This window comes from Phoca vitulina, unplaced genomic scaffold, assembly GCF_004348235.1.
Source record: "Phoca vitulina isolate PV1807 unplaced genomic scaffold, GSC_HSeal_1.0 scaffold23, whole genome shotgun sequence".
In the NCBI taxonomy this organism is placed as follows: domain Eukaryota; kingdom Metazoa; phylum Chordata; class Mammalia; order Carnivora; family Phocidae; genus Phoca; species Phoca vitulina.
The window spans coordinates 20,026,584-20,048,011 of NW_022589726.1; the positions used below are offsets into that span (position 1 = coordinate 20,026,584).

General features: G+C 40.9%; 1 protein-coding gene and 1 pseudogene across 3 annotated transcripts in view; both read right to left on the reverse strand.

The window, feature by feature from the left end:
• The window catches only part of ATF1 (activating transcription factor 1), an 84,473-nt gene that overhangs the window by 11,817 nt on the left and 51,228 nt on the right, over window positions 1-21,428 (reverse strand). For all 3 annotated transcript variants that reach the window (XM_032420456.1, XM_032420454.1, XM_032420455.1), the window contains 2 exons: window positions 19,964-20,064; window positions 2,592-2,722 (listed from right to left, as the gene is read on the reverse strand). In XM_032420456.1, the coding sequence (XP_032276347.1) occupies window positions 2,592-2,637 (46 nt within the window). In that variant the 5' untranslated portion in view covers window positions 2,638-2,722; window positions 19,964-20,064. The remainder of the gene's footprint in view (window positions 1-2,591; window positions 2,723-19,963; window positions 20,065-21,428) is intronic.
• Window positions 2,872-5,708, reverse strand: LOC116642568 (annotated as a pseudogene).

Genomic DNA, 21,428 nt, shown 5'->3' on the forward strand with positions numbered 1-21,428 from the left:
TATATATATATATATATATATATATATATATATATATATATATAAATAAAAAGTAAAACTCCCATTCTATCCCTATTTATTCCACTGGCTATCCCACACCCTCATCCTGAGGTAACCATTATTTTTGGTTCCATCCTTCCTAATCTTTTCCTATGTTCACACAGACTTATATATTAATACGTATCAAAATATGTGTATCCATACACACATATGTAGAGATCTAAGTTTATGTTAAGTATATGTGACAATACAGAATTATAACATTCTTGTCACATATCTTCCTATTTTTTAAAAAAATTTTATTTATTTGAGAGACAGCATGAGCAGGGGGAGGGGCAAAGGGAGAGAGAGAAGCAGACTCCCTATGAGCACAGAGCCAAACATGGCCCGATCCCAGGACCCCAAGATCATGACCTGAGCTGAAGGCAGATGCTTAACTGAGCCACCCAGGCGCACCTTCCTGTTTTTGTTTAACATGCGTATTTACCTGGTTGAGTTTACTCTAAATCTGCACTGATACAGTAGCCATTAGCCATAAGTGGCTACTTAAAACAAGATAAAAAATTCAGTTCCTCAGTCTCACCAGCCACATTTCAAGTGCTCAGTAGTCACACATGGCTTAGTGGCTACTGTACTGGACAATGTAAATATAGAACATTTTCATCATCAAGGAAGTTCTACTGGATCATGCTGTCTTAAATACTAGTTTGTACTGTACTTATTTCAATTATAACATATATTAGCCTAAGTTTCTATGCAGTTTTATAATTTCTAATTTTAATTGTTTTAGAATAAACCATATTAATATATCATAATTTTAACTTGCTAATATGCTACTTTAAGAAAAATTATTTTTGAAAACAGTAATGCATGTATATGGTAAAAAAAAAAAAATTCAGTTTTGTTTAAAATGAAAGTGAACTTCTCAACTGCCTCTGATCTTGCTCCCACGTTTCCTTCCTTGCAACCACTGTTCTCAGTTTCTTAGGTGTCCGCATTGAGGTGTTTTTTATATACTCTTTAATTTATTCATAACAAACTTCACTGAAAGCCTCCTATGCACCAGGCCCTCTATGCCTGGTGTTCACAGCTGTGAACGAGACAAAGTTCTTTCCCTCAAGGAACTTATCCTTGAGAACAGACCATAAATAAGCTGATCTATAATTCTATATAATCTATAATTAAAAAACTAATATATACTTTTTTATAATTACATATAAATGCTATAAAAATATAAGAAAGTTAACCAAAGAGCGTATTTTAAAAAGAGTGGTCTCTGAGGAAGTGACACTTAAGTGGAGCAGGAGTGAGGGTGCAAGTCATGTGAGGCTCTGGGAGGACAATGTGCCAGGCAGCGGGGATGATACCCTGAGGCAGAACAAGCAAGCTTCATGTGGAGAAACAGCAAGAAATTCTGTGTTGCCAGAATGCGATCCAGTGGCAGATGAGATCGGAGTTGGGTAAGCAAGGCCAGATCCTGGATGTAACTTACCCTCATAGAACTTATTCTAGGTGTGATGGAGCATCACTAGAGGATCTGAAGCAAAAGTGGTGTGATCTAATTGGCGTTTTATTTATTTATTTTTTTTTATTTATTTTTTTTTTTTTTAAAGATTTTATTTATTTGTTTGAGAGAGAGACACAGCGAGAGAGGGAACACAAGCAGGGGGAGTGGGAGAGGGAGAAGCAGGCCCCCCGTGGAGCAGGGAGCCCGATGTGGGGCTCGATCCCAGGACCCTGGGATCATGACCTGAGCCGAAGGCAGACGCTTAACGACTGAGCCACCCAGGCGCCCCTTATTTATTTTTAAAAGATTTATTTATTTATTTGCCAGAGAGAGACAGCAAGAGAGGGAACACAAGCAGGGGGAGTGGGAGAGGGAGAAGCAGGCTTCCCGCTGAGCAGGGAGCCCGATGCGGGGCTCGATCCCAGGACCCTGGGATCATGACCTGAGCCGAAGGCAGATGCTTAATGACTGAGTCACCCAGGCGCCCCTCTAATTGACATTTTAAATAGATCGCTTTGGCTGCAGTATGGAAAAACAATGAGAGCAAGAACGGAAGCAAAATGACCACCACAGTACTGAGATGAGAGTATAAACCAAGGTGGTGGTGGTGACTGGAGATAGTGAGAGGTGGTCAGATGGGACACGGATTTTGAGGCAAGAGTCAATTAGACTTGAAGAACAGGAGTTAGGAATGGAAGGAGAAATCATCTACAAATGGATAGCACAAAGAATCCCGTAGGGTGATAAAATTATACCTTGATTGTGGTAGTGATTAGACAACTCCATGCATCTGTCAAAATCCAAAGTAAGCGTATCACTTACAAGCTGTGTGACTTTAGGGACATTATCTAATCTCTCTAAGGCTTTATGGGTTTCCTCATAAATTGACAATTGCCTATCTCACTAAGTTGTTGTAACAAGTAAACGTGATCATGCTGAAAAAGTACTTTGCATTATCTTTGGCTCAAAATGCTATTCTTCAGTTATCCTCGCTATTAAAGCATGACAGTTTTTCTATACACCACTTCTTTATGAAAGTTAGTTTTTGTGTGTCCATCATATAAAAATTTATTCCTATACGTACTGTACTGTCCACTGCTAGTTTGATAGATGGGAGTTGGAACAGACATAGAAGTGACAGCAGAAACTCCAGGGTTTTCTCCGTCTCCTTTTCTGCCCCGTGTATCTTCAGAAGATAGATCTTTCAAAATTTTTCTGTGGAAGATAAAACTCTATTATAATCAGTAATGAGGACAGCTTTACAAAAACAAACTGCTAAACCTTTTTCAGTCTCAGGTTAGAAGTGTCATATCTACTAGACATCTAAACTGTTGTGTCAAGGAGCCCTTCTAGTTTAGCACAGACTACTGTAATGTGTACTGCAGGCTAGTTACACTACCTGAAAAGAAACACCGAATAAATACCTTTCAATGTACAAGGCTCTTACACAGGTAAGAAATGTCTCCCCTACAAGAGAGAGGACTCCATTATAAGGTATTTCATTAATTAACAAGAATAGTATTCATTTTATAAATAGTGATCTTCGGGGCGCCTGGGTGGCTCAGTCGTTAACCGTCTGCCTTCGGCTCGGGTCACGGTCCCAGGGTCCTGGGATCGAGCCCCGCATCGGGCTCCCTGCTCCGCGGGAGGCCTGCTTCTCCCTCTCCCACTCCCCCTGCTTGTGTTCCCTCTCTCACTGTGTCTCTATCAAATAAATAAAAATCTTTTAAAAAAAAAAAAAGTGACCTTCATTTAAAAAGACCAAATTAAAAAAAAACATTTTTTCAACCTTCAACTCTAGAGTGAGAAGCCCACAGTTCTAAGAAACAAGAAAATTAGAAATAGGACTATAAAAAAGCACATAGTATCAGTGATAAGTGAAATTTTTTTATTTATGAATGATCTTTTTTAATCTCTACACCCAACGTGGGGCTCAAACTCACAACCCCGAGATCAAGAGTCACATGCTCCACGGGTTAAGCCAGCCAAGCACCCCAATAAAATTATTTAACAGGAAGTAAATATAATTAATTCACAGGTATCCCTCAGACTTGGTAAAATGGGACTTATGACTGGAATATGAGGATAGAAAAAGATTCCTTTCTGAATCTGAAAGATCTTCCAAAATACAACTTGGGTGGAGGACAAATAAGCATTATTTGTTTCTAAGGAGGAAAAAAAAAAATGAATCTTTCCTCAAGAATTCTATGTTCAGGGCGCCTGGGTGGCTCAGTTGGTTAAGCGACGGCCTTCAGCTCAGGTCATGATCCTGGAGTCCTGGGATCGAGACCCGCATTGGGCTCCCTGCTCGGCAGGGGGTCTGCTTCTCCCTCTGACCCTCTTCCCTCTCGTGCTCTCTGTCTCTCATTCTCTCTCTCAAATAAATAAATAAAATCTTAAAAAAAAAAAAAATTCTATGTTCATTGTAGAAAAATCAGAAAACTGAAATACTTGTGTGGAAGCAACAAAAATAGTCAAAAAGGGGAAAAAAAACCCTTAGCACTGAAAATGATCTTTCATTTATCTATGCCAACCTTCCAGCCTATGCAGGAATTCCCTAACATTCCTAACAGCCTCTATTTCCAGGAATAAGGCACCCACAACTTCCAAACGGTAAACCATTCAATTACTAAGCACTTTTTTTTTTTTTTAATGTTTTATTTATTCATGAGAGTGAGAGAGAGAGAGAGGCAGAGGGAGAAGCAGGCTTCCCGCCTAGCAGAGAACCCCATGCGGGACTCGATCCCAGAACCCTGGGATCATGACCTGAGCCAAAGGCAGACGCTTAACCATGTGAGCCACCCAGGTGCCCCACTAAGCACTTTCTTATTTAGACCCAAAGCTGGTTCCACCCAGTGAAGCTAAAGAATTTTTTTTTTTTTAGCAGATAAAGTTTGGTTTTATTGAGTAACTGATCTGTGTTACTGCCAAGGCTACCATGTACACACAAAAGAGAGGGAGTTTTATTTGTCTCTTCCTCCTTGGACAGAGTCTTGATGATTTCCTCCTCCTTGGCCTGGAGCCGCTCTTCACGGCGCTTGCGAGCCTCCTTGGTCTTAGATCTGCAGGCCTCAGCCTGGTCAGCCAGAAGCTTCTTGCGAGCCTTGTCGGCCTTCGGCTTGGGGATGTGTTCCATGAGAATCCACTTGTTCTTGAACACATTACCCTTCACTTTCAGGTACAGGCTGATACATGTGGCGGTCGATCTTCTTAGATTCACAGTATCTTCTGAGCAGCCAGCGCAGAATTCTCATCCTCCTCATCCAGGTTACCCTCTCAGGCATTCAAGCATTAGCAGTACCTCTTCTCTTACCAATGCCCATATGTCTGCCCTTCCGGCAGGCCAAAGTGTTTTTAGGGCACCGAGCCTGGGAATGGACAGTCACAGGCTTCCGGATGATCAGCCCATCTTTGATCAGTTTTCGGATCTGCTGACGGGAGTTGGCATTGGCAATTTCATTGGTCTCGTTGGGGTCCAACCAGACCTTCTTTTTGCCACAGCGGAGGACACTGGAGGCAAGCCTCTTCTGAAGTCTGAGCATACTCATGGCTGCGGCCACAGCACCGAGAGGAAAGAACTCGAAACTAAAGAAATTTAAGCTTAACCCTAACTCTATATCCATGCCCTAACTTTGCAGTATTTATTTGACAACTGCTACAGTTGTTTGAGGCCAAATAATTTTAGTTCCTTCAGCTCTTCTTCTATAATGTGCTGAAAGTTGTTCTCCAGCATGGCCTCCTTACTCTGGACAATCTTCCCACCAAGAGCTAATATAATTGTAAACTGTATCAACAGATGTCCCACAAAGAGAGTAAGAGAGGTGGCAGCCCTACAGGACTCTATGTTAGGCATCACTGGTTCCTAAACCTGCTTATGTATCAGAATCGTCTAGAGAGGTTTACTGAATGCCATCTGGTATCCCTAATGGCTGAGTGAGTGGGTCAGGACAGGGCTCCAGACCCCTTTAACAGATCCCCGAATGCTGTTCTTCAGCCAGCCTACCATGAGACTATGGAATGCTGTGCCAGTTTTCACTTTTAAGTTATGAAACATTTTGAGCATAAAGAAAAGTACAGACATTAAAACCCCTATGTACCATATACCAAGAATCAACAGATGGTAATACATCCTGCAGCCTTGCTGAACTCATCAACTACCTCTGCTTTAGTGGATTCTTTTAAGATTTTCTATATATGAAATCATGTCATCTGCAAATTATTTTATTTCATCCCATCCTTTCCAATCTGGATGCCTTTTATTTCATTTTCTTGCTTAACTGCCTGAATACAATGTTAAATAGAAGTCATGAGAGCAGACATCCAGCCTTGTTGCGTTCGTGACCTTAGGGAGAAAGTATTCAGTTTTCCACCATTACATATGCTGCTGGTTACGGGCTTGTGTACAGATGCTTTATTAGGCTGAAGAGCTCCCTTCTATTTGTTTGATGAGCATTTTTATCATTAAAGGGTACTTGATTTGTCAAATGCTTTTTCGGTGTCTGCTGAGATGACCATATATTTTCTGTTCTTATTCTATAAATATGATGTATTACATTAATTGATTTTCAGATTTTTTTTGAAAAGATTTTATTTATTTGACGCAGAGGGAGGAGCAGACTCCCAGCTGAGCAGGGAGCCCGATGCGGGACTTGATCCCAGGATCCTGGGATCATGACCCGAGCTGGAGGCAGACGCTTAACCGACTGAGCCACCCAGGCGCCCTGATTTTCAGATATTAAGCCAATCTTGCATTCCTGGGATAAAATCCTACTTGATAATCATGTATAATACCTTTTATATGTTGTTGGATTTGTTTGCTAAGCTCGTATTTTGCTAGGGATCTCTGTGTTTATATTCATGAGGAATATTGGTCTTTGGTTTTATAATCTCTTTTAATTAGTGAGTTAAATCCATGTCTTCTTAATATAAACACTGCTATCACTTGATCTACCAATTATTTGCTTTCTATTTTTTAAAAAGTCTTCTGGGGGTGGCTGGCTGGCTCAGTCAGTAGATTATGCAACTCTTGATTTTCAGAGTTGTGAGTTCAAGTCCCATGTTGGGCATAGAGCTTACTTAAAAGATAAATAAAAATAAGTCTTCTGTATTCTTTTGGGTTATCTGAAGATTTTTCAGAACTCCATTTTAATTTATCATATATTCGACTAAATCTCTTAACAATTTAGTAATTGCTCTAAGGAGTTATAATATAGATACCTTGTCTACTTAGAACTGTTTCTTTTTTTTTAAAGGTTTTTTTTATTTGCCAGAGAGCGTGCGCGTGCACAAGCAGGGGTGGGGGGTGGGGTGGGGGTGCAGCAGGCAGAGGGAGAAGCAGACTCCCCAGGACCCTGGGATCATGACCTGAGCCTAAGGCAGACGCTCAACCGACTGAGCCACCCAGGCGTCCCTAGAACCACTATTTTACCACGTCGTGAACCTTAGAAAACTTCCCACCATATTGAGTCTATCTTCCCCTTCATGTTGTAGTTGTCTTATATATTATGTGTGCATACACTGAAAGCCCCACCAGACAATGCCATCTTCTTGTCAACCAAACATAGTTTCAAGAATTCAGGAGGAGGAGAATAGTTCATTATTCTTGCCCAGATCTTGCTGTTGCTGTTTCTTCATTCCTAACCTTCCAAGTTTCTGTCTTAAGAACTTTCTTAGCAGTTACTTTAGAGCAGGTCTGCTGTCAATGAATACTCTTAGTTTTCTTTCACCTGAGAATATTTATTTCACCTACCATTTCTGAGGGTTATTTTCACTAGATACAGAATTCTGGATTGATCATTTTTTTTTTCTTTCAACACTTTAAAAATGTGTTTCACTTTCTTCTAGCCTCCTTGGTTTTGATGAGAAATTGGAATGATTCACACTGTTCCCTTTTAAGTAATGTGGCATTTTTCTCTGGCTGCTCACAAGAGTGTTGTCTTTACTTTTCAGCAGTTTGATTATGACCTGCCTGAGTAGGGGTTTCTTTGTGTTTACCTATGGCTTAGAATTTCCTGAGCCTTTTTTTTTTTTTTTTAAGATTTATTTATTTGAGAGAGAGAGAACAAGCAGGCATGGGGGTGGGGCAGAGGGAGAGGGAGTCTTAAGCGGACTTCACGCTGGGCCCAACACGGGGCTGGGTTTCATGACCCTGAGATCACGAACCGAAACCAAGAGTCCACTTAACCGACTGTGCCACCCAGGCGTCTCTGCTGAGCTTTTTGAATCTGTGGGTTTCACCAAATATGGGAACATTCCAGCTATTGTTTCTTTAAATACTTTTTCTGCAACATACTTTTCCTTCTCCTATGACCCACAAATTTTAGAACTTTTGGTATTGTCTCACAAGGCCCTGGGAATTAATGAGTTTGTCTAATCTCTATTGTTCAGATTGGATTATCTCCAATGAACTATCTTTGAAGCTGGCTGTCTCCTTATCTTCATTCTCCTACTGAACTCATCCAGTGAGGTTTTATTTCTGTTACTGTATTTCTCAGCTCTAAAATTTCTATTTGGTTCTCTTTATATCTTGTACTTTTTTGCTAGGAGTTTCTATCTTTCCATTCATTTTAGGAGAATTCACACTTATTAGAACATTTTAATAATAGCTCCTTTGAAGTTTTTGTCACGTAATTCCAACATCTATGGCATCTGCTGACAGTCTTCCCAAGCAGTTAAGATTCTTCCAGGTTCTCTGTATGCCAAGTAATTTGGGACATTTTCAATATTATGATATCAGACTCTGAGATCCTGTTTAAACCCTATGGAGAATATCTGATATTCTTGTTTATCATGCTATCAACCTAGTTGTGTCCAGGCCACAAGTTCTGACCAGTATTCAGTGGACTGTAGTTCCAACATCAGTTCAGTTTTCTAAGCCTTTGCAGTGTTATTCAGATCTGGTCCCCATGTGCACCATGAATTACTGGTCAATCTGGGACTTGAGCCATTGTTTGTCCTATGTGTAGTTCAGTTCCCCCAAATGCTAGGGAAGCCCATTTTCTTACTTACTTGCTAAACATTTATGAATGGGTGCTGAATTTTATCAAATACTTTTCCTGCATTTATTGAGTTGATTCTCACTAATGGTAGTTTATTTCCTTGTATGTTTGATGATTTTTCACTGTGAATTCTTATTTGGTTGATCCTAATCTGGTGTAATCCAGAAAGCTTAATTTAGGGAAGCTTCCTTTCAGAGGTTCTAGCCTCCTACAGGGATCCCAGCTTAATACAGAAATCTCAGGTTCAGGGTCCCTTCCTGCAGTAGACCTAAAGTAATGGGTGTACCTTGGTTTTCATGATTGCTTCTGCTTCCCACTCTGGTTTCGGCTCATGTATTTGTATTGTTAAAAAGAAAACCACAGGCCCCAAATGGTATCACTTAGGCCGAGTCCCCAACCCAAGACTTAATATCTAATTGCAGTTTCAGCTTCCCCCAGAAATGTGGTGGTAACTAGTCAGCCAGAAGTTTTCAGATCAGGGCCAATGAGTGTGACATGGACCCTCTCCAGCCCCCACAAGAAGGTGAGGTAATCTGTATCTTCCCACTAAGAGAAAGAGACCTTGCCTGGAACAGTCTATTCATTTCATTTGCTAAAACTTTCCTGCCCCACCCTTCTTCCTATAAAAACCTTCCATTTTGTACAGGTTCTTGGAGTTCCCCTCCACTTGCCAGATGGGATGCTGCCTAATTCATGAATTATTTAATAAAGCCAATTAGATCTTCAAATTTACGTGGCTGAATTCTGTTTAACAGATTTGGTGGTCTCGGATCAAACGCAAATTTCTGGCAGCATCTGGGGACAACAAAAAACACAGGCATGGAGCCCCACAAACCCTTCAGAGTCTTTCTCGCTGTATCTAAGTGCCCTTGGTAAGTCCCTCTTCGTTTTAGCTCTGCTCTTTTTGCATCCAGCTGCCAATCTGACTTTCCAGTAAAGGGTTAGTGGGTCAGGCTAGACTGAGGAGGTTCTATGGGAGTACCAGTCCTTAACCCTTGGTTCAGCCCACACTTTCACCTTGGAATCCTTTCCTAGTTCCAGTTCATAGGCTGGCTTAGTTCACACTGGGAATTGCTGGTGGTACACAAAGAATTCTCTTGGCCTTGGCCGCTCCACAGCAACATGTTTTGGTTACTGCTGTTGTGTTGAGGTGCACATTTGGCTGTCTTGTTTTGTGTAAATAAAGGTTATCGCTAGTGGGGATTTCAGAAACTGAAAAGCCACAAAGATTGGTGGGCACAGGTCAAAGCATTCAAGAGCTGTTAGAGCACTTGCCACCTAACTCAGAGACTCCCAAGGTTCGAATAAACTGGTCAAGGAACGCGAGTTCACCCACCGACCTCATGAAAACTTGCAGTGAGGTGAGGTACACTGTAAAACAACCCATGAATCTCAACCCCACGGCAAGTCCCTCTTAGGTATTAGTTTGGCTCTGAGAAACCCAAAGGCCTAGTTAAAACAGATGGGATCCCTTATATCTACAGAGTTGAGTGTGCCACCTTCCGGCACACCTGCTTATTTTACGTCTAAGCACTATAGTCCCGCAGTTACAGATACCTAGCAAGATTAAACCTTTTTTTTTTTTACTGAAACAACATGGAATTACAATGGCTGTTATGAGGAACATTGAATTAGACAAGATCATTCATTTAAGAACCTTTGCACTTGAAAGCAAGGGTTACCTGTTTTAATTGGCAAGAAGCAGCCTCCAAAAGATTTCAAAATTCCAAAATAGTCTCATTAAAAGATTCATGGCAAAAAGCTAATGAAAGAGAAAAGTCATCTAAAACAAGGCTATAAGACTGATGTAAATCCTACTGCTCCCCCCGTCCCTGATTACTCCTCCGAGCGAGCTTCCGACTGAATTGCCTTTCCATTCTCCTCAAAAGACTGTGACCTTTTGAACTAAGACCACTTGAGGCTACCGGTGATCCTCTTCAGGTATCTCTTACTCCTTGCTCTAAGGATGAACTAAGGGCCATAGTTAAAAAAAAATTTTTCTTAAAACTCAGGAGGGCCCACAAGAGTTTTTGTAAAGAGATTATCTCCTAAGCCCAATTGAAAGAGGGGAAATAAAACTTCATCTTGTCCCTTTGTTTCCAAATCCAGACTCAGTGGATAATGATTCTTTCTCTCCTGGGAATAGCTATTCCCTTTTTTGTTTGTCTTGTTACCTCCTAAGAACATGGCTTAGCTTTCTGCCTGTCTGGGACATGAGGCTGTCTGTTCTTTGGCTGTCTTTGGGAGTAACTCTAGATCTGAAGATAGTATCTCTCACTCCCCTCATTGAGGAGGATTTTGGGTCCATTAGGTTGACAGAAATATTTACTCTTTTCCCAGCTGACACCTGACAAGATATTTGAAAGGATTTAATAACTCAATAGGAAATGTGGCCAAACTGGAAGCTGATATTGAAAGGCTGATAGGAATTTTTTTTAAAGATTTTGTCAGAGAGAACCAAGTGAGCACAAGCAGGGGGAGCGGCAGGCAGAGGGAGGAACAGGCTCCCTGCCGAGCAGGGAGCCCCATGTGGGGCTCAATCCCAGAACCCCGGGATCATGACCTGAGCTGAAGGCAGACGCTTAACCGACTGAGCCACCCAGGCAACCCTGACAGGAATTTTTTTTAAGGCCTTATCCCCTAAGCTGAATGTACCCAGAGAAAAAGAAGACATTTCCCTAAGTGGATGGGCGTGTCAGTCCTTTGGTGTTTTTCAGTAACTAACCCAATTCTTTTGAGGAATTAAGAAGAGCTGTCCTTGTTTTAAGAATGTAGTCTTTAGGGATGCCTGGGTGGCTCAGTCATTAAGCATCTGCCTTCAGCTCAGGTCATGATCCCAGGGTCCTGGGATCAAGCCCCACATTGGGCTCCCTGCTCCACGGGAAGCCTGCTTCTCCCACTCCCTCTTTGTGTTCCCTCTCTTGCTGTGTCTCTGTCAGATAAATAAATAAAATCTTAAAAAAAAAAAAATGTAGTCTTTACAGGATCAGAGGTGTGGTTCCAAGAACAATTCAAGGCCCACCAATTCCCAAACCTCCCCTATTTATCTCAAAAGGCTTATAAATGTAAAAATTCTGGTGTGGGAGAACAGAAGGGGGTGGGGGGTGAACATTTCTCCTATGTCTCTAAAATGTAAATGTTCAGAGCACCTGGCTGGCTCAGTTGGCAGAGCATGAGATTCTGGATGTTGGGGTTATGAGTTCAAGCCCCACGTTGGGTGTAGAGATTACTTAAATAATATGTAACTGTTCAATGTTATACTAGTCTTCTCTATTATATCTAGTCCATCTCTTTAAAATGCAAATTTAATGGAGGTAATTTTTTTTTTTTTAAGATTTTATTTATTAGACAAAGATAGCGACAGAGAGCACGAGCGAGAAGCGAGCATGAGTCGGGAGGAGAGGGAGAAGCAGACTCCCCGCTGAACAGGGAGCCTGATGCGGGGATTGATTCCAGGACCCTGGGATCATGACCTGAACCAAAGGCAGATGCTTAATGGACTGAGCCACCCAGGCGGCCCTTAATGGAGGTAATTCTTATCAAGAAAAAACAAAAGGGGGAAAGGCTATTTAGACAGACATGTCTTTAAAATTATCCACATTAAATAGGAAACTTATTCTGTGTAGGTTCCTGTTATCTTTTATTCTGTCAACAAAAAAAAATAATAGCTTAGGATAATGGCTGGCTTTGTCTAATGTTTAATGAAGTTTCTGTAGGTAACCTACACATTAATTATTAAGGACAAATTAAATAGATGTAGGCAAGATAAAAGTTCATAAATGAACTTCTCAGTGATATTAACTCTATTTAAATAGTTTTCCGAGTTAGAGTAAATGAATTAAAACACTAAACTCATTAAATAGCTAAATCATTTCCAAATAAAACAAAATACTGCAACATTAATAACTAAACAAAGGTTTATCTACTTCTGGCTTATTACAGAGAAACTAAAAGATATTTAGATATGTTAATGCTACACTGGCAAATTTTTAAAGACATGCTTTTGGAAATTTTGAAATGTATTAATAAATTTGCAAATTTAAAGAATGCTTGTATAACAGTTCACAGTTGCCTACTTCTTAGTTTTCACTAGAAATTAAGGCTTCTAAGAGAATTCTAATTAATATGTATAACTAAAACTAATAAGGAAAATATCTCCATATGCCAGGAAAGTAGGATGTGCTTTCAATGAAAAAAAAGGTAGGAGAAATATACCTTTTCTTTTTTGGTCCTAAAATGAGGCTGGTGTTGTCTAAAGAGGAAAAACAGGACAAAATCAGAATGTAGAAAAAAAAAGTTGTAGATGGTTTGTGGCAGAGGAATCTTTGAAAAGGAATTTCAATGTGTGGTCCAGCTGGTTAAGATTAAAATAAATTTATTTTTAAAAATGAATTTGCCTAGTCAGTTCAAGTGTCTACCTCTGGCTCAGGTCAGGATGCTGGGGTCCTGGGATTGAGCCCCACATCGGGCTCCTAGCTCTGAGGGGAGCCTGCTTCTCTCCCTGCCTGCTGCTCCCCCTGCTTGTGCTCTTTCTCTCTGTCAAATAAATAAAATCTTTTTAAAGCAATGAGTTTGATTTTTTTTAAGATTTTTTTTTTTTATTTATTTGACAGAGAGAGACACAGCGAGAGAGGGAACACAAGCAGGGGGAGTGGGAGAGGGAGAAGCAGGCTTCCCGCCGAGCAGGGAGCCCGATGCGGGGCTCGATCCCAGGACCCTGAGATCATGACCTGAGCCGAAGGCAGACGCTTAACGACTGAGCCACCCAGGTGCCCCAAAACAATGTTGTTGTTGTTCTTTAATGTTTTTATTTATTTATTCATGAGAGTCAGAGAGAGAGAGGCAGAGGCAGGCTCCCCGCCTAGCAGGGAGCCCGATGCGGGACTCGATCCCAGGACCCTGGGATCATGACCTGAGCCGAAGGCAGACGCCCAACCATCTGAGCCACCCAGGCGCCCAACAATGAGTTTTAATATCAAAACTAACCTGGTGCAAAATTAGAATTTGGTTTTCTCTCTCTGTTAAAATAACAAAGTTTTCTTGGACTTTGGTCTGATTTTGATAAGATTGTGAAAATTTCTTTACCTTTTAAAGTTTCATAATGATCTGTTATCCTGTTTAGGCAAGTGCTTTAAAACCTATTTTTGAAGGGCGCCTGGGGGGGGGCTCAGTCAGCTGAACGTCCAACTCTTGGTTTTGGCTCAGGTCATGGTCTCCGGGTGGTGGGATTGAGGTCTTGGGCTCTGTTTGGCAGGAATCCGCTGGAGATTCTCTCTCCCTCTGCCCCTCCCCCTGTGTGCGTGCTTTCTCTCTCACTAAAAAATTAAAAAAATCTTTTAAAAATAAGGTTTTTTTCCTTTCAAATGTTTTATATATATATAAGATTTTATTTATTTGAGAGAGCAGGGAGAGGAGCAGAGAGAGAGGGAGAAACAGGCTCCCTGCTGAGCAGGGAGCCCAATGTGGGGCTCGATCTTGGGACTCTGAGATCCTGACCTGAGCCCAAGGCAGACGCTTAACTGACTGAGCCACCCAGGGGCTCCAAGTTTTTGTATTTTTGACAAACTTCCCCCAATTTTTTTTTTAAAAGATTTTATTTTTAAGTAATCTCTACACCCAACATGGGGCTTGAACTTACGACCCTGAGATCAGGACTGAGCCAGCCAGTTACCCCCAAAATTAAGTTCTAAATAAAGTCTCTTTCGGATATTCCTGGTCAAAAAATTTGTTAAACTAATTAGGTTTATTTGATATGTAAACTACATGGGAAGCACTGTCAAATAAGTTACTTTAAGCCTTCTTTTTATTGTAAGACTGTGGCACATGTGGATAAAGTTTATTCTGCTTCTGCAAAAATGGGCCCCTCGATGCCGGACTTCTGCCGTCATGATGTCCTTCTAACCTGGCAATAGCCTACTCCTACATTAGAGAAATTAAGATGGAGTAGAGTAGTTAGGGCTATGAGAAAGCCAAGATGGGCTGCTGGGTTCTTTCCCACTTTCTGGCAAATCTCATTTTTTGGTTTTTACATTTCTTCACCCACCATGGTATGTTTAAGACGACTCAAATTACAAATAAACATTATGCGGTGGAGACTTCTATAAGACTGCAAAAACAGTTTACCATCAATGTCTAACCTGGAAATTTTCCATAATTTTTGTTTCCAGAGGCCTCAACTCCTCTTTCCAACCACTTTGAACACCTGCCACCTAATACGGTGGTTATCGATATATTCTTATTATTCTATGTATGTTTTCTGGAGATAGACTGAAGTTTGCCAGTGTGAGGGCATTGGTCTTGCAGCAGGGGAAAACAAACAAAACCTTTAGAAAACATGTTTCCCGCTTAGGCTATACCTCCCGTTGAAGCGCCCACGTCACTGGGCAAATCATTCAAGCCTTAATGAAGGCCTTACAAACATCTTGGAATTATCACTGCCCTTATCACCCTCAATCATCAGGCAAGGCTGAAAGAACTAATGAAATTCTCAAAATCTCTAAGCTTGCTGAAACCGCTGCACTCCCCTGGCCTAAGGTGTTGCCACTGGCTCTGCTGGGAGACAGTCACCCGTAGGCCGCGCTATCGGCATACAACTTTCTGCTGATTCCTGGTTGTCTCGTGCTAGTGTAACCAGTTACTCTAAGTCTTTAATGTCTTATACTAAAGCCTATCATCGGGGCACCTGGGTGGCTCAGTGGTTAAGTGTCTGCCTTCGGCTCAGGTCATGATCCCAGGGTCCTGGGATCGAGTCCCGCATCGAGCTCTCTGCTTGGCAGAAGCCTGCTTCTCCCTCTCCCACTCCCCCTGCTTGTGTTCCCTCTCTCGCTGTGTCTCTGTCAAATAAATAAATAAAATCTTTAAAAATAAATAAATAAATCCTATCATCAACAGGTTAAAGGAACTTTCCCTCACCTTATCAAAGGATCCTGCTGGTCACAGTCTAGAGTCTGGTGACCAGTATTTCAGAAAGGTTACCATAAAAAATAAAACAAAAACCAAAACAGAAACAAACACGTAGCTCTCAAGCCCTGTTGGAAAGTACCCTACACCAAGTGCTCCTGACTACTGACACTGCTGCAAAACTAGAAAGTAGCCTTGGGTACACACTATACTACACGGCTAAAGAAGGCTCTACCTGACACCTGGCCCTATACAGATGCTGGAGATCCCTAGATCAAACCAAGTAGCTTGAAGAAGTAGCTTACATCAAGGAATCTAGCTTCCACCCAAGAGATGGATCAAGACTTCATAGGGGCACCTGGGTGGCTCAGTCAGTTAAGTGTCTGCCTTTGGCTCAGATCATGATCCCAGGGTCCTGGGACTGAACCCCACATCAGGCTCCCTGCTCAGCGGGGAGTCTGCTTCTCCCTCTGCCTCCGCCCCTGCTTGTGCTCACTCACTCACTCTCTAATAAATAAATAAGACTTCACACTTTTATTGCATTATCTGTTGCTAAAGCAACAGCAAACCCTCTAGCCAAAGTTGTCCTTGAAAACAGAATAGCTCTTGATTCATCTTTTAGCTGAGCAAGGAGAGGTCTGTGCTGTGGCCGACACCACCTGCTGCTGGGCCTGGATTAACACTTTTGGAGAAGTTGAAAGTCAATTACAAAACACTGCAGAACAAGACATTTGGCTGCTTAAAAAGGTAACTCCTTCCACAAGGTTCTTTCTTTGACTTACTTGATTCTGATTGGTTTAGGTCTTGGGGACCACGGCTCCACGGTGCACTCCAAATATTGACAATTATTCTACTTAGAGTAACCGTAACCATCTCCTGTGTGCATTGTATTCTCTCAGAAGCTTTCAACGCATGTTCATAGCCGCTAACCACCAAACAAATGATCTCACTTAAGACTGAAACACAAGGGGCGCCTGGGTGGTTCAGTCAGTTAACCGTCTGCCTTTGGCTCAGGTCACAATCTCAGGGTCCTAGATCAAGCCCGATGTCAGGCTCCCTGCTCAGCGGGGAGCCTGCTTCTCCCTCTGCTCCTCCCTCTTTCTCTCTCAAATAAATTAAAAAAAAAAAAAAAGACTGAAACACAAAGACAATGTGAACCTGAAGCTGTGACCTGTCAATATCACAAAGATTAAGAAGAAGAAGAAAAAAAGTCTGGATATCACACAAAGAGAAAACAAAAACCGCGAGAACTTGTGAGTGCTGAGAGCAGCACTAATGCCTTAAAATTCGATCACATCTCAGTTAAGCTGAGTCTGATCAAAAGGAAGAACTGTTGAAAAGAAAACCAAAGGCCCAAAATGGCATCACTTAGGCCAAGCCCCCAAACTAGGGCTTAATACTTAATCTAATTGCAGTTTCAGCCTCTCCCCACAGAAATGTAGTCATAACTAGTCAGAAATTTTCAGATGAGCACCAGTGAGGTAATCTGTCACAGGGCCCCTCCCCATCCCCCCAAGATGAAAATCTGCCTGATAAGACCCCCTGGCTGTCCCCCTAAGGGAAAGAGACCTTGACTGGAACAATCCTTTTACTTTTAACTCCTGCCCTACCCTCCTTCCCATATAGAAACCTTCCATTTAGCTCCCCACCCCCTTTTTTTAAGCAGGCTCCATGCCCAGGCGTGGGGCCAATGCAGGGCTTGAACTCGTGGTCCTGAGATTAAGACCTGAGCTGAAATCAAGAATCGGATGCTTAACAGACTGAGCCATCCAGGCGCCCCCAAAACCTTCCATTTTGTATAGCTCCTCAAAGCTCCCTTCTACTTGCTAAATGGGATGCTGCCCAGTTCATGAATTACTTAATAAAGCCAATTAGACTAAATTTTAACATTATGAATATGGTTTTTCTGTTTACTACAGGAAGGTGATATTTCTATTACTGCCTATAAATGCACAATGCATTAACAAGTATTTTATCCAGGAGCTGTTCTGTGCTGAGAAAGCCCCCTTGTTTGGAGATTTCATCCAACAATCTAAGGTTAAATCTAATCAATACCATATAAGCAAGCACATATTGCTGCCTGGTATAAGTCTCTGAATTTTTTAAAAAGATTTATTTATTTATTTGAGAGAACACGAGGAGGAGGAGGAGCAGAGGGAGAGGGAGAGAGACTCCCAAGCAGACTCAGCGCTGAGCCCGATACGGGGCTCAACCTCATGACCCTGAGATCACGACCTGAGTCGAAAACCAAGAGTCGGACGCTTAACTGACTGTGCCACCCAGGGGCCCCTGCATTTTGTTTTTAAACTACCTAAACTGATCATTATTATCTTTCTAAAAAGTCAAAAGTCAGTGCATCTGTTAGTTCACCATTTTTTCTTATATTCACATTCCTTCCATTTGGATGGAATTTTCTTCTTCCTGAGGTATACCCTTTAGTAATTTCTTAAATCAGTTTGAAATGACTTTTATTTCACCATTATTTCTGAGTGATTGTTCAGTTGGGTATAAAGTTCCAGACAGTCACTTTCTCTTGTCACTTAAAGATTTCCTAGGGGCACCTGGGTGGCTCAGTCGGTTAAGTATTTGCCTTTGGCTCAGGTCATGATCCCAGGGTCCTGGAATCGAGCCCCATGTCAGGCTGCCTGCTCAGCAGGAAGTCTGCTTCTCCCTCTGTCCCTTCCCCTGCCCCACCTGTGCATGCACTCGCGCATGTGCTCTCTCTCTCAAATAAATGGAAAATCTTTTTTAAAAAAAAAAAAAGATTTTTCTAGTCCATTGCCTTCTAATACTAACATTCAAAACCTGTTGTTAAGTCTAATGGTCATTCTTTTCTAGGTAATCTTTTTTTCTTTAGAAGCTTTTAAGATCTTGTTATCTTTGGTGTTCTCCAGTTTTACCTAATAAGTTACATCTAGATTTAGGTTTATTTTAATTTATATTACTTGGGACCTTGCTTTCTGAAGCTGACAGATTCATGTCTTAGAAATTTCAGTCATTATGCTGGCAGTGTTCTTCGACATTCTAGGTCATTTACTTGGAGCTGTAGCTCCCAGGTCCCTAATTCTCTCAATTATACCTAGTCTGCCGTATAACACTTAAAATTCCTCAATAGTTTTTAGCAATTACATTTTTCATTTCCAGAAGTTTTACTCAGTTGTTTCTTAAATCCCCCCAGTGTCTTATCCTAGTACGAGGGTTTTGATTCCTTCTTTATGTCTTTCAATTTTAATTACACTTATAGTTCCTGGTAATTTTACTATCTGAAGTTCTTTAGTGGTTTCATTCTATTTATTGTATCTCCTGCTGCTTGCTAAAAATGGATTTGTTTCAGCTTTTTATAATTTCAGGTTATGAGCTCATTTTAGTAGGGTTCCTTTTTAATCACCCCCACCCCCGCCAGAATTCACAGACAAAATTTGTTTGTTCATTAACTGTTTATTCAATAGAGTCCAAATTCCTTAACATGGTAATAAGGTTTTAAGAAATTTGGCTCTTGTTTACCTTTTCTTCCTAAACCTCCTCTTCCTTAAGTTCCCAATTTTGAAAACGGGCCAACCTCTTTCATACCATACTTTGATTACACTGTCCCTCAGCCTAAGCTCTTTTCCTGCTACCAAACCCTTTCCTGCCCCTATCTCACAAAATTTTTCAGATTGGTGGTGATCCAAATGACATCTTTTATGAAGTCTTTCCTATTTATTCCAACCAGGCAGGAATGACTATACCCTATACAGAGTTCTCTTATAATATCTAAAATCTTACTGCATTTGTTTATATGCTTTCAAAGATAGCATTTCCTCCTTTTCTGTCTCCCCTTCCTCCTACCTTCTAGCTGTTTCGTTCAACAAGTAATAATTGAGCATCTACTCTTGCACAGTCACTTTGCAATGCAAAAAATTATTTAAGAGCATGGCCCGTGTATTTTTTTTTTTTTTTTAGTTTATTTCTTTTTAGTAATCTCTTTACCTAACATGGGGTTTGAACTCACGACCCCCCAGATCAAGAGTCGCATGGTCTTCTGACTGAGCCAGCCAGATGCCCCTGGTCCATGTATTATTAACTGGAATTCCAACATGATGCGATAAATACTGTAACAGGGATCAGTAAAAAGAATGCCACAGAAGAAAGACCTAACTTGGTCTTGGGAGTTGGAAAGAAAGTAATGAGAAGACTTCCAGGAGGAAATAAGGCTTAAAGTATGTGCAGGAGTTACACACAATGCAGAAAAATATGTTTCAGTAAAGAAGCTAGCAAAGGGAACACAAGCTAGTTCAATTCCTTAAATCTACAGTCCTAAATCTACAGTCCTCCTTTCATGTTGCTATTAAAGTTAACTATCTAAAAGTAAATATGGAAATCTAGTACTTTGCCAGAAGATAAGACTAAATTCCTCTTCAGGACAGCAATTTAGGCCCTTCATAATCTGGCTCAAATCTACCTCTCTTAACATTTCCCGTCCTATACAGACACATGCTCCCTCTTTATATAGTTACACAGCACCATTCCAACTCATCAGTATAATATAACACACGCAGGATCTGAAACGAGTACTCACCTGTAAGATGGGCGCCGTGCTAGAATCCCGTGGGCTTTCTGTGAGGAGCCTATACTGTCTGATGAGTCCTGAGACTCCTCACTTTCTGATAAAGATGATACCTGGAAAACAGAACTGGTTTTACAGTGATGAACAATGCAGGTGGGAAACAATTTAATTTTTACTTTCAGAAAATATGATCTGTCTCCTGCCACCCAAATTCATTTGTCATTAAATCTAAGGTCTGAAAGAAAGGAACAAAAGAAAAAGCAAAATTTATTTCAGAGGCCCAAACTACTTAAAGGAACATATAATACAGCATGCTCAGAACTAAGAAGAAAGTCTATCCCTAAAATAAAGCAATACTATTTTACTAGAGTTATAAAGACCAGTCTCTGATTTCCACCCTATTTCTAAACTGATGCACATTACTGTTGTTTTTTTTTTTTGAATCAATAATCTGATTTGGATTCTGGACATGCTAACTTTGAAATGCTATTAGAAATCCAACTATTATCAAATTATTAGATAATAACATGGCAGAGACTGCTAAATATACAAGCCTTTGAGTCAGGGAAGAGGTCTTGGGCTAGACATATAAACTTGGGAGTCACAGCTATTTAGATAATCCTTAAAGCCATAAGACTGGATGAGCTCAATACACAGAGAAGAGGACCAAAGACAAAACCCAGGAACACTCTAACATTAACAGGTTGGGAGGAAAGGGAGGAACCAGCAAGTAAGACCGAGAACAAGCCACCACTGAGACAGGAAGAATACCAGATAAATGACGTGTCCCAGAGAGCTAGCAAAACCAGTGTCTTAAAAAGAATGATCGGGACACCTGGGTGGCTCAGTCAGTTAAGCGTCTGCCTTTGGCTCAGGTCATGATCCCAGAGTCCTGGGATCGAGTCCCACATCAGGCTCTTTGCTCAGCAGGGAGCCTGCTTCTCCCTCTGCCTGCCACTCCCCCTGCATCTGTGTGCATGTGCATGCTCTCTCTCTGACAAATAAAATCTTTAAAAAAGAATGATCAACTATGGCAAGTGATGCTAACAGGTAAAGTGAAACAAGGACTGAGAACAGATCATTAGGTTTATCAAAATGGAGATCACTTGCAAGGGCGGGTATAAACATGTAATTTAGAAATCTGTACTAATTATTAGGCTTTATCTCACTTTACAATTAAATGAGTTAATACATGTAGAGCACTTAAGTGCATGGCATATAGCAAGCACATATTAAATGGTAAGTATTAATAATAAGCCCTTTAAAGTTACATCAACACAATAACCACATACAAGTTTTAAGTTATATAGTACCTCACTATTAAGAAAACAAGTTCTTTTCAATTTTTAAAATATATTAAAATTTCCATTTGTCCAAAGTTGCACTGTGACACCTGACTTCATCTTTATTTTAAAAAATAAAATAACCCAAACAGGCTTCTAGAAAGGACATAACAAGTCATTGCTCTACATTACTA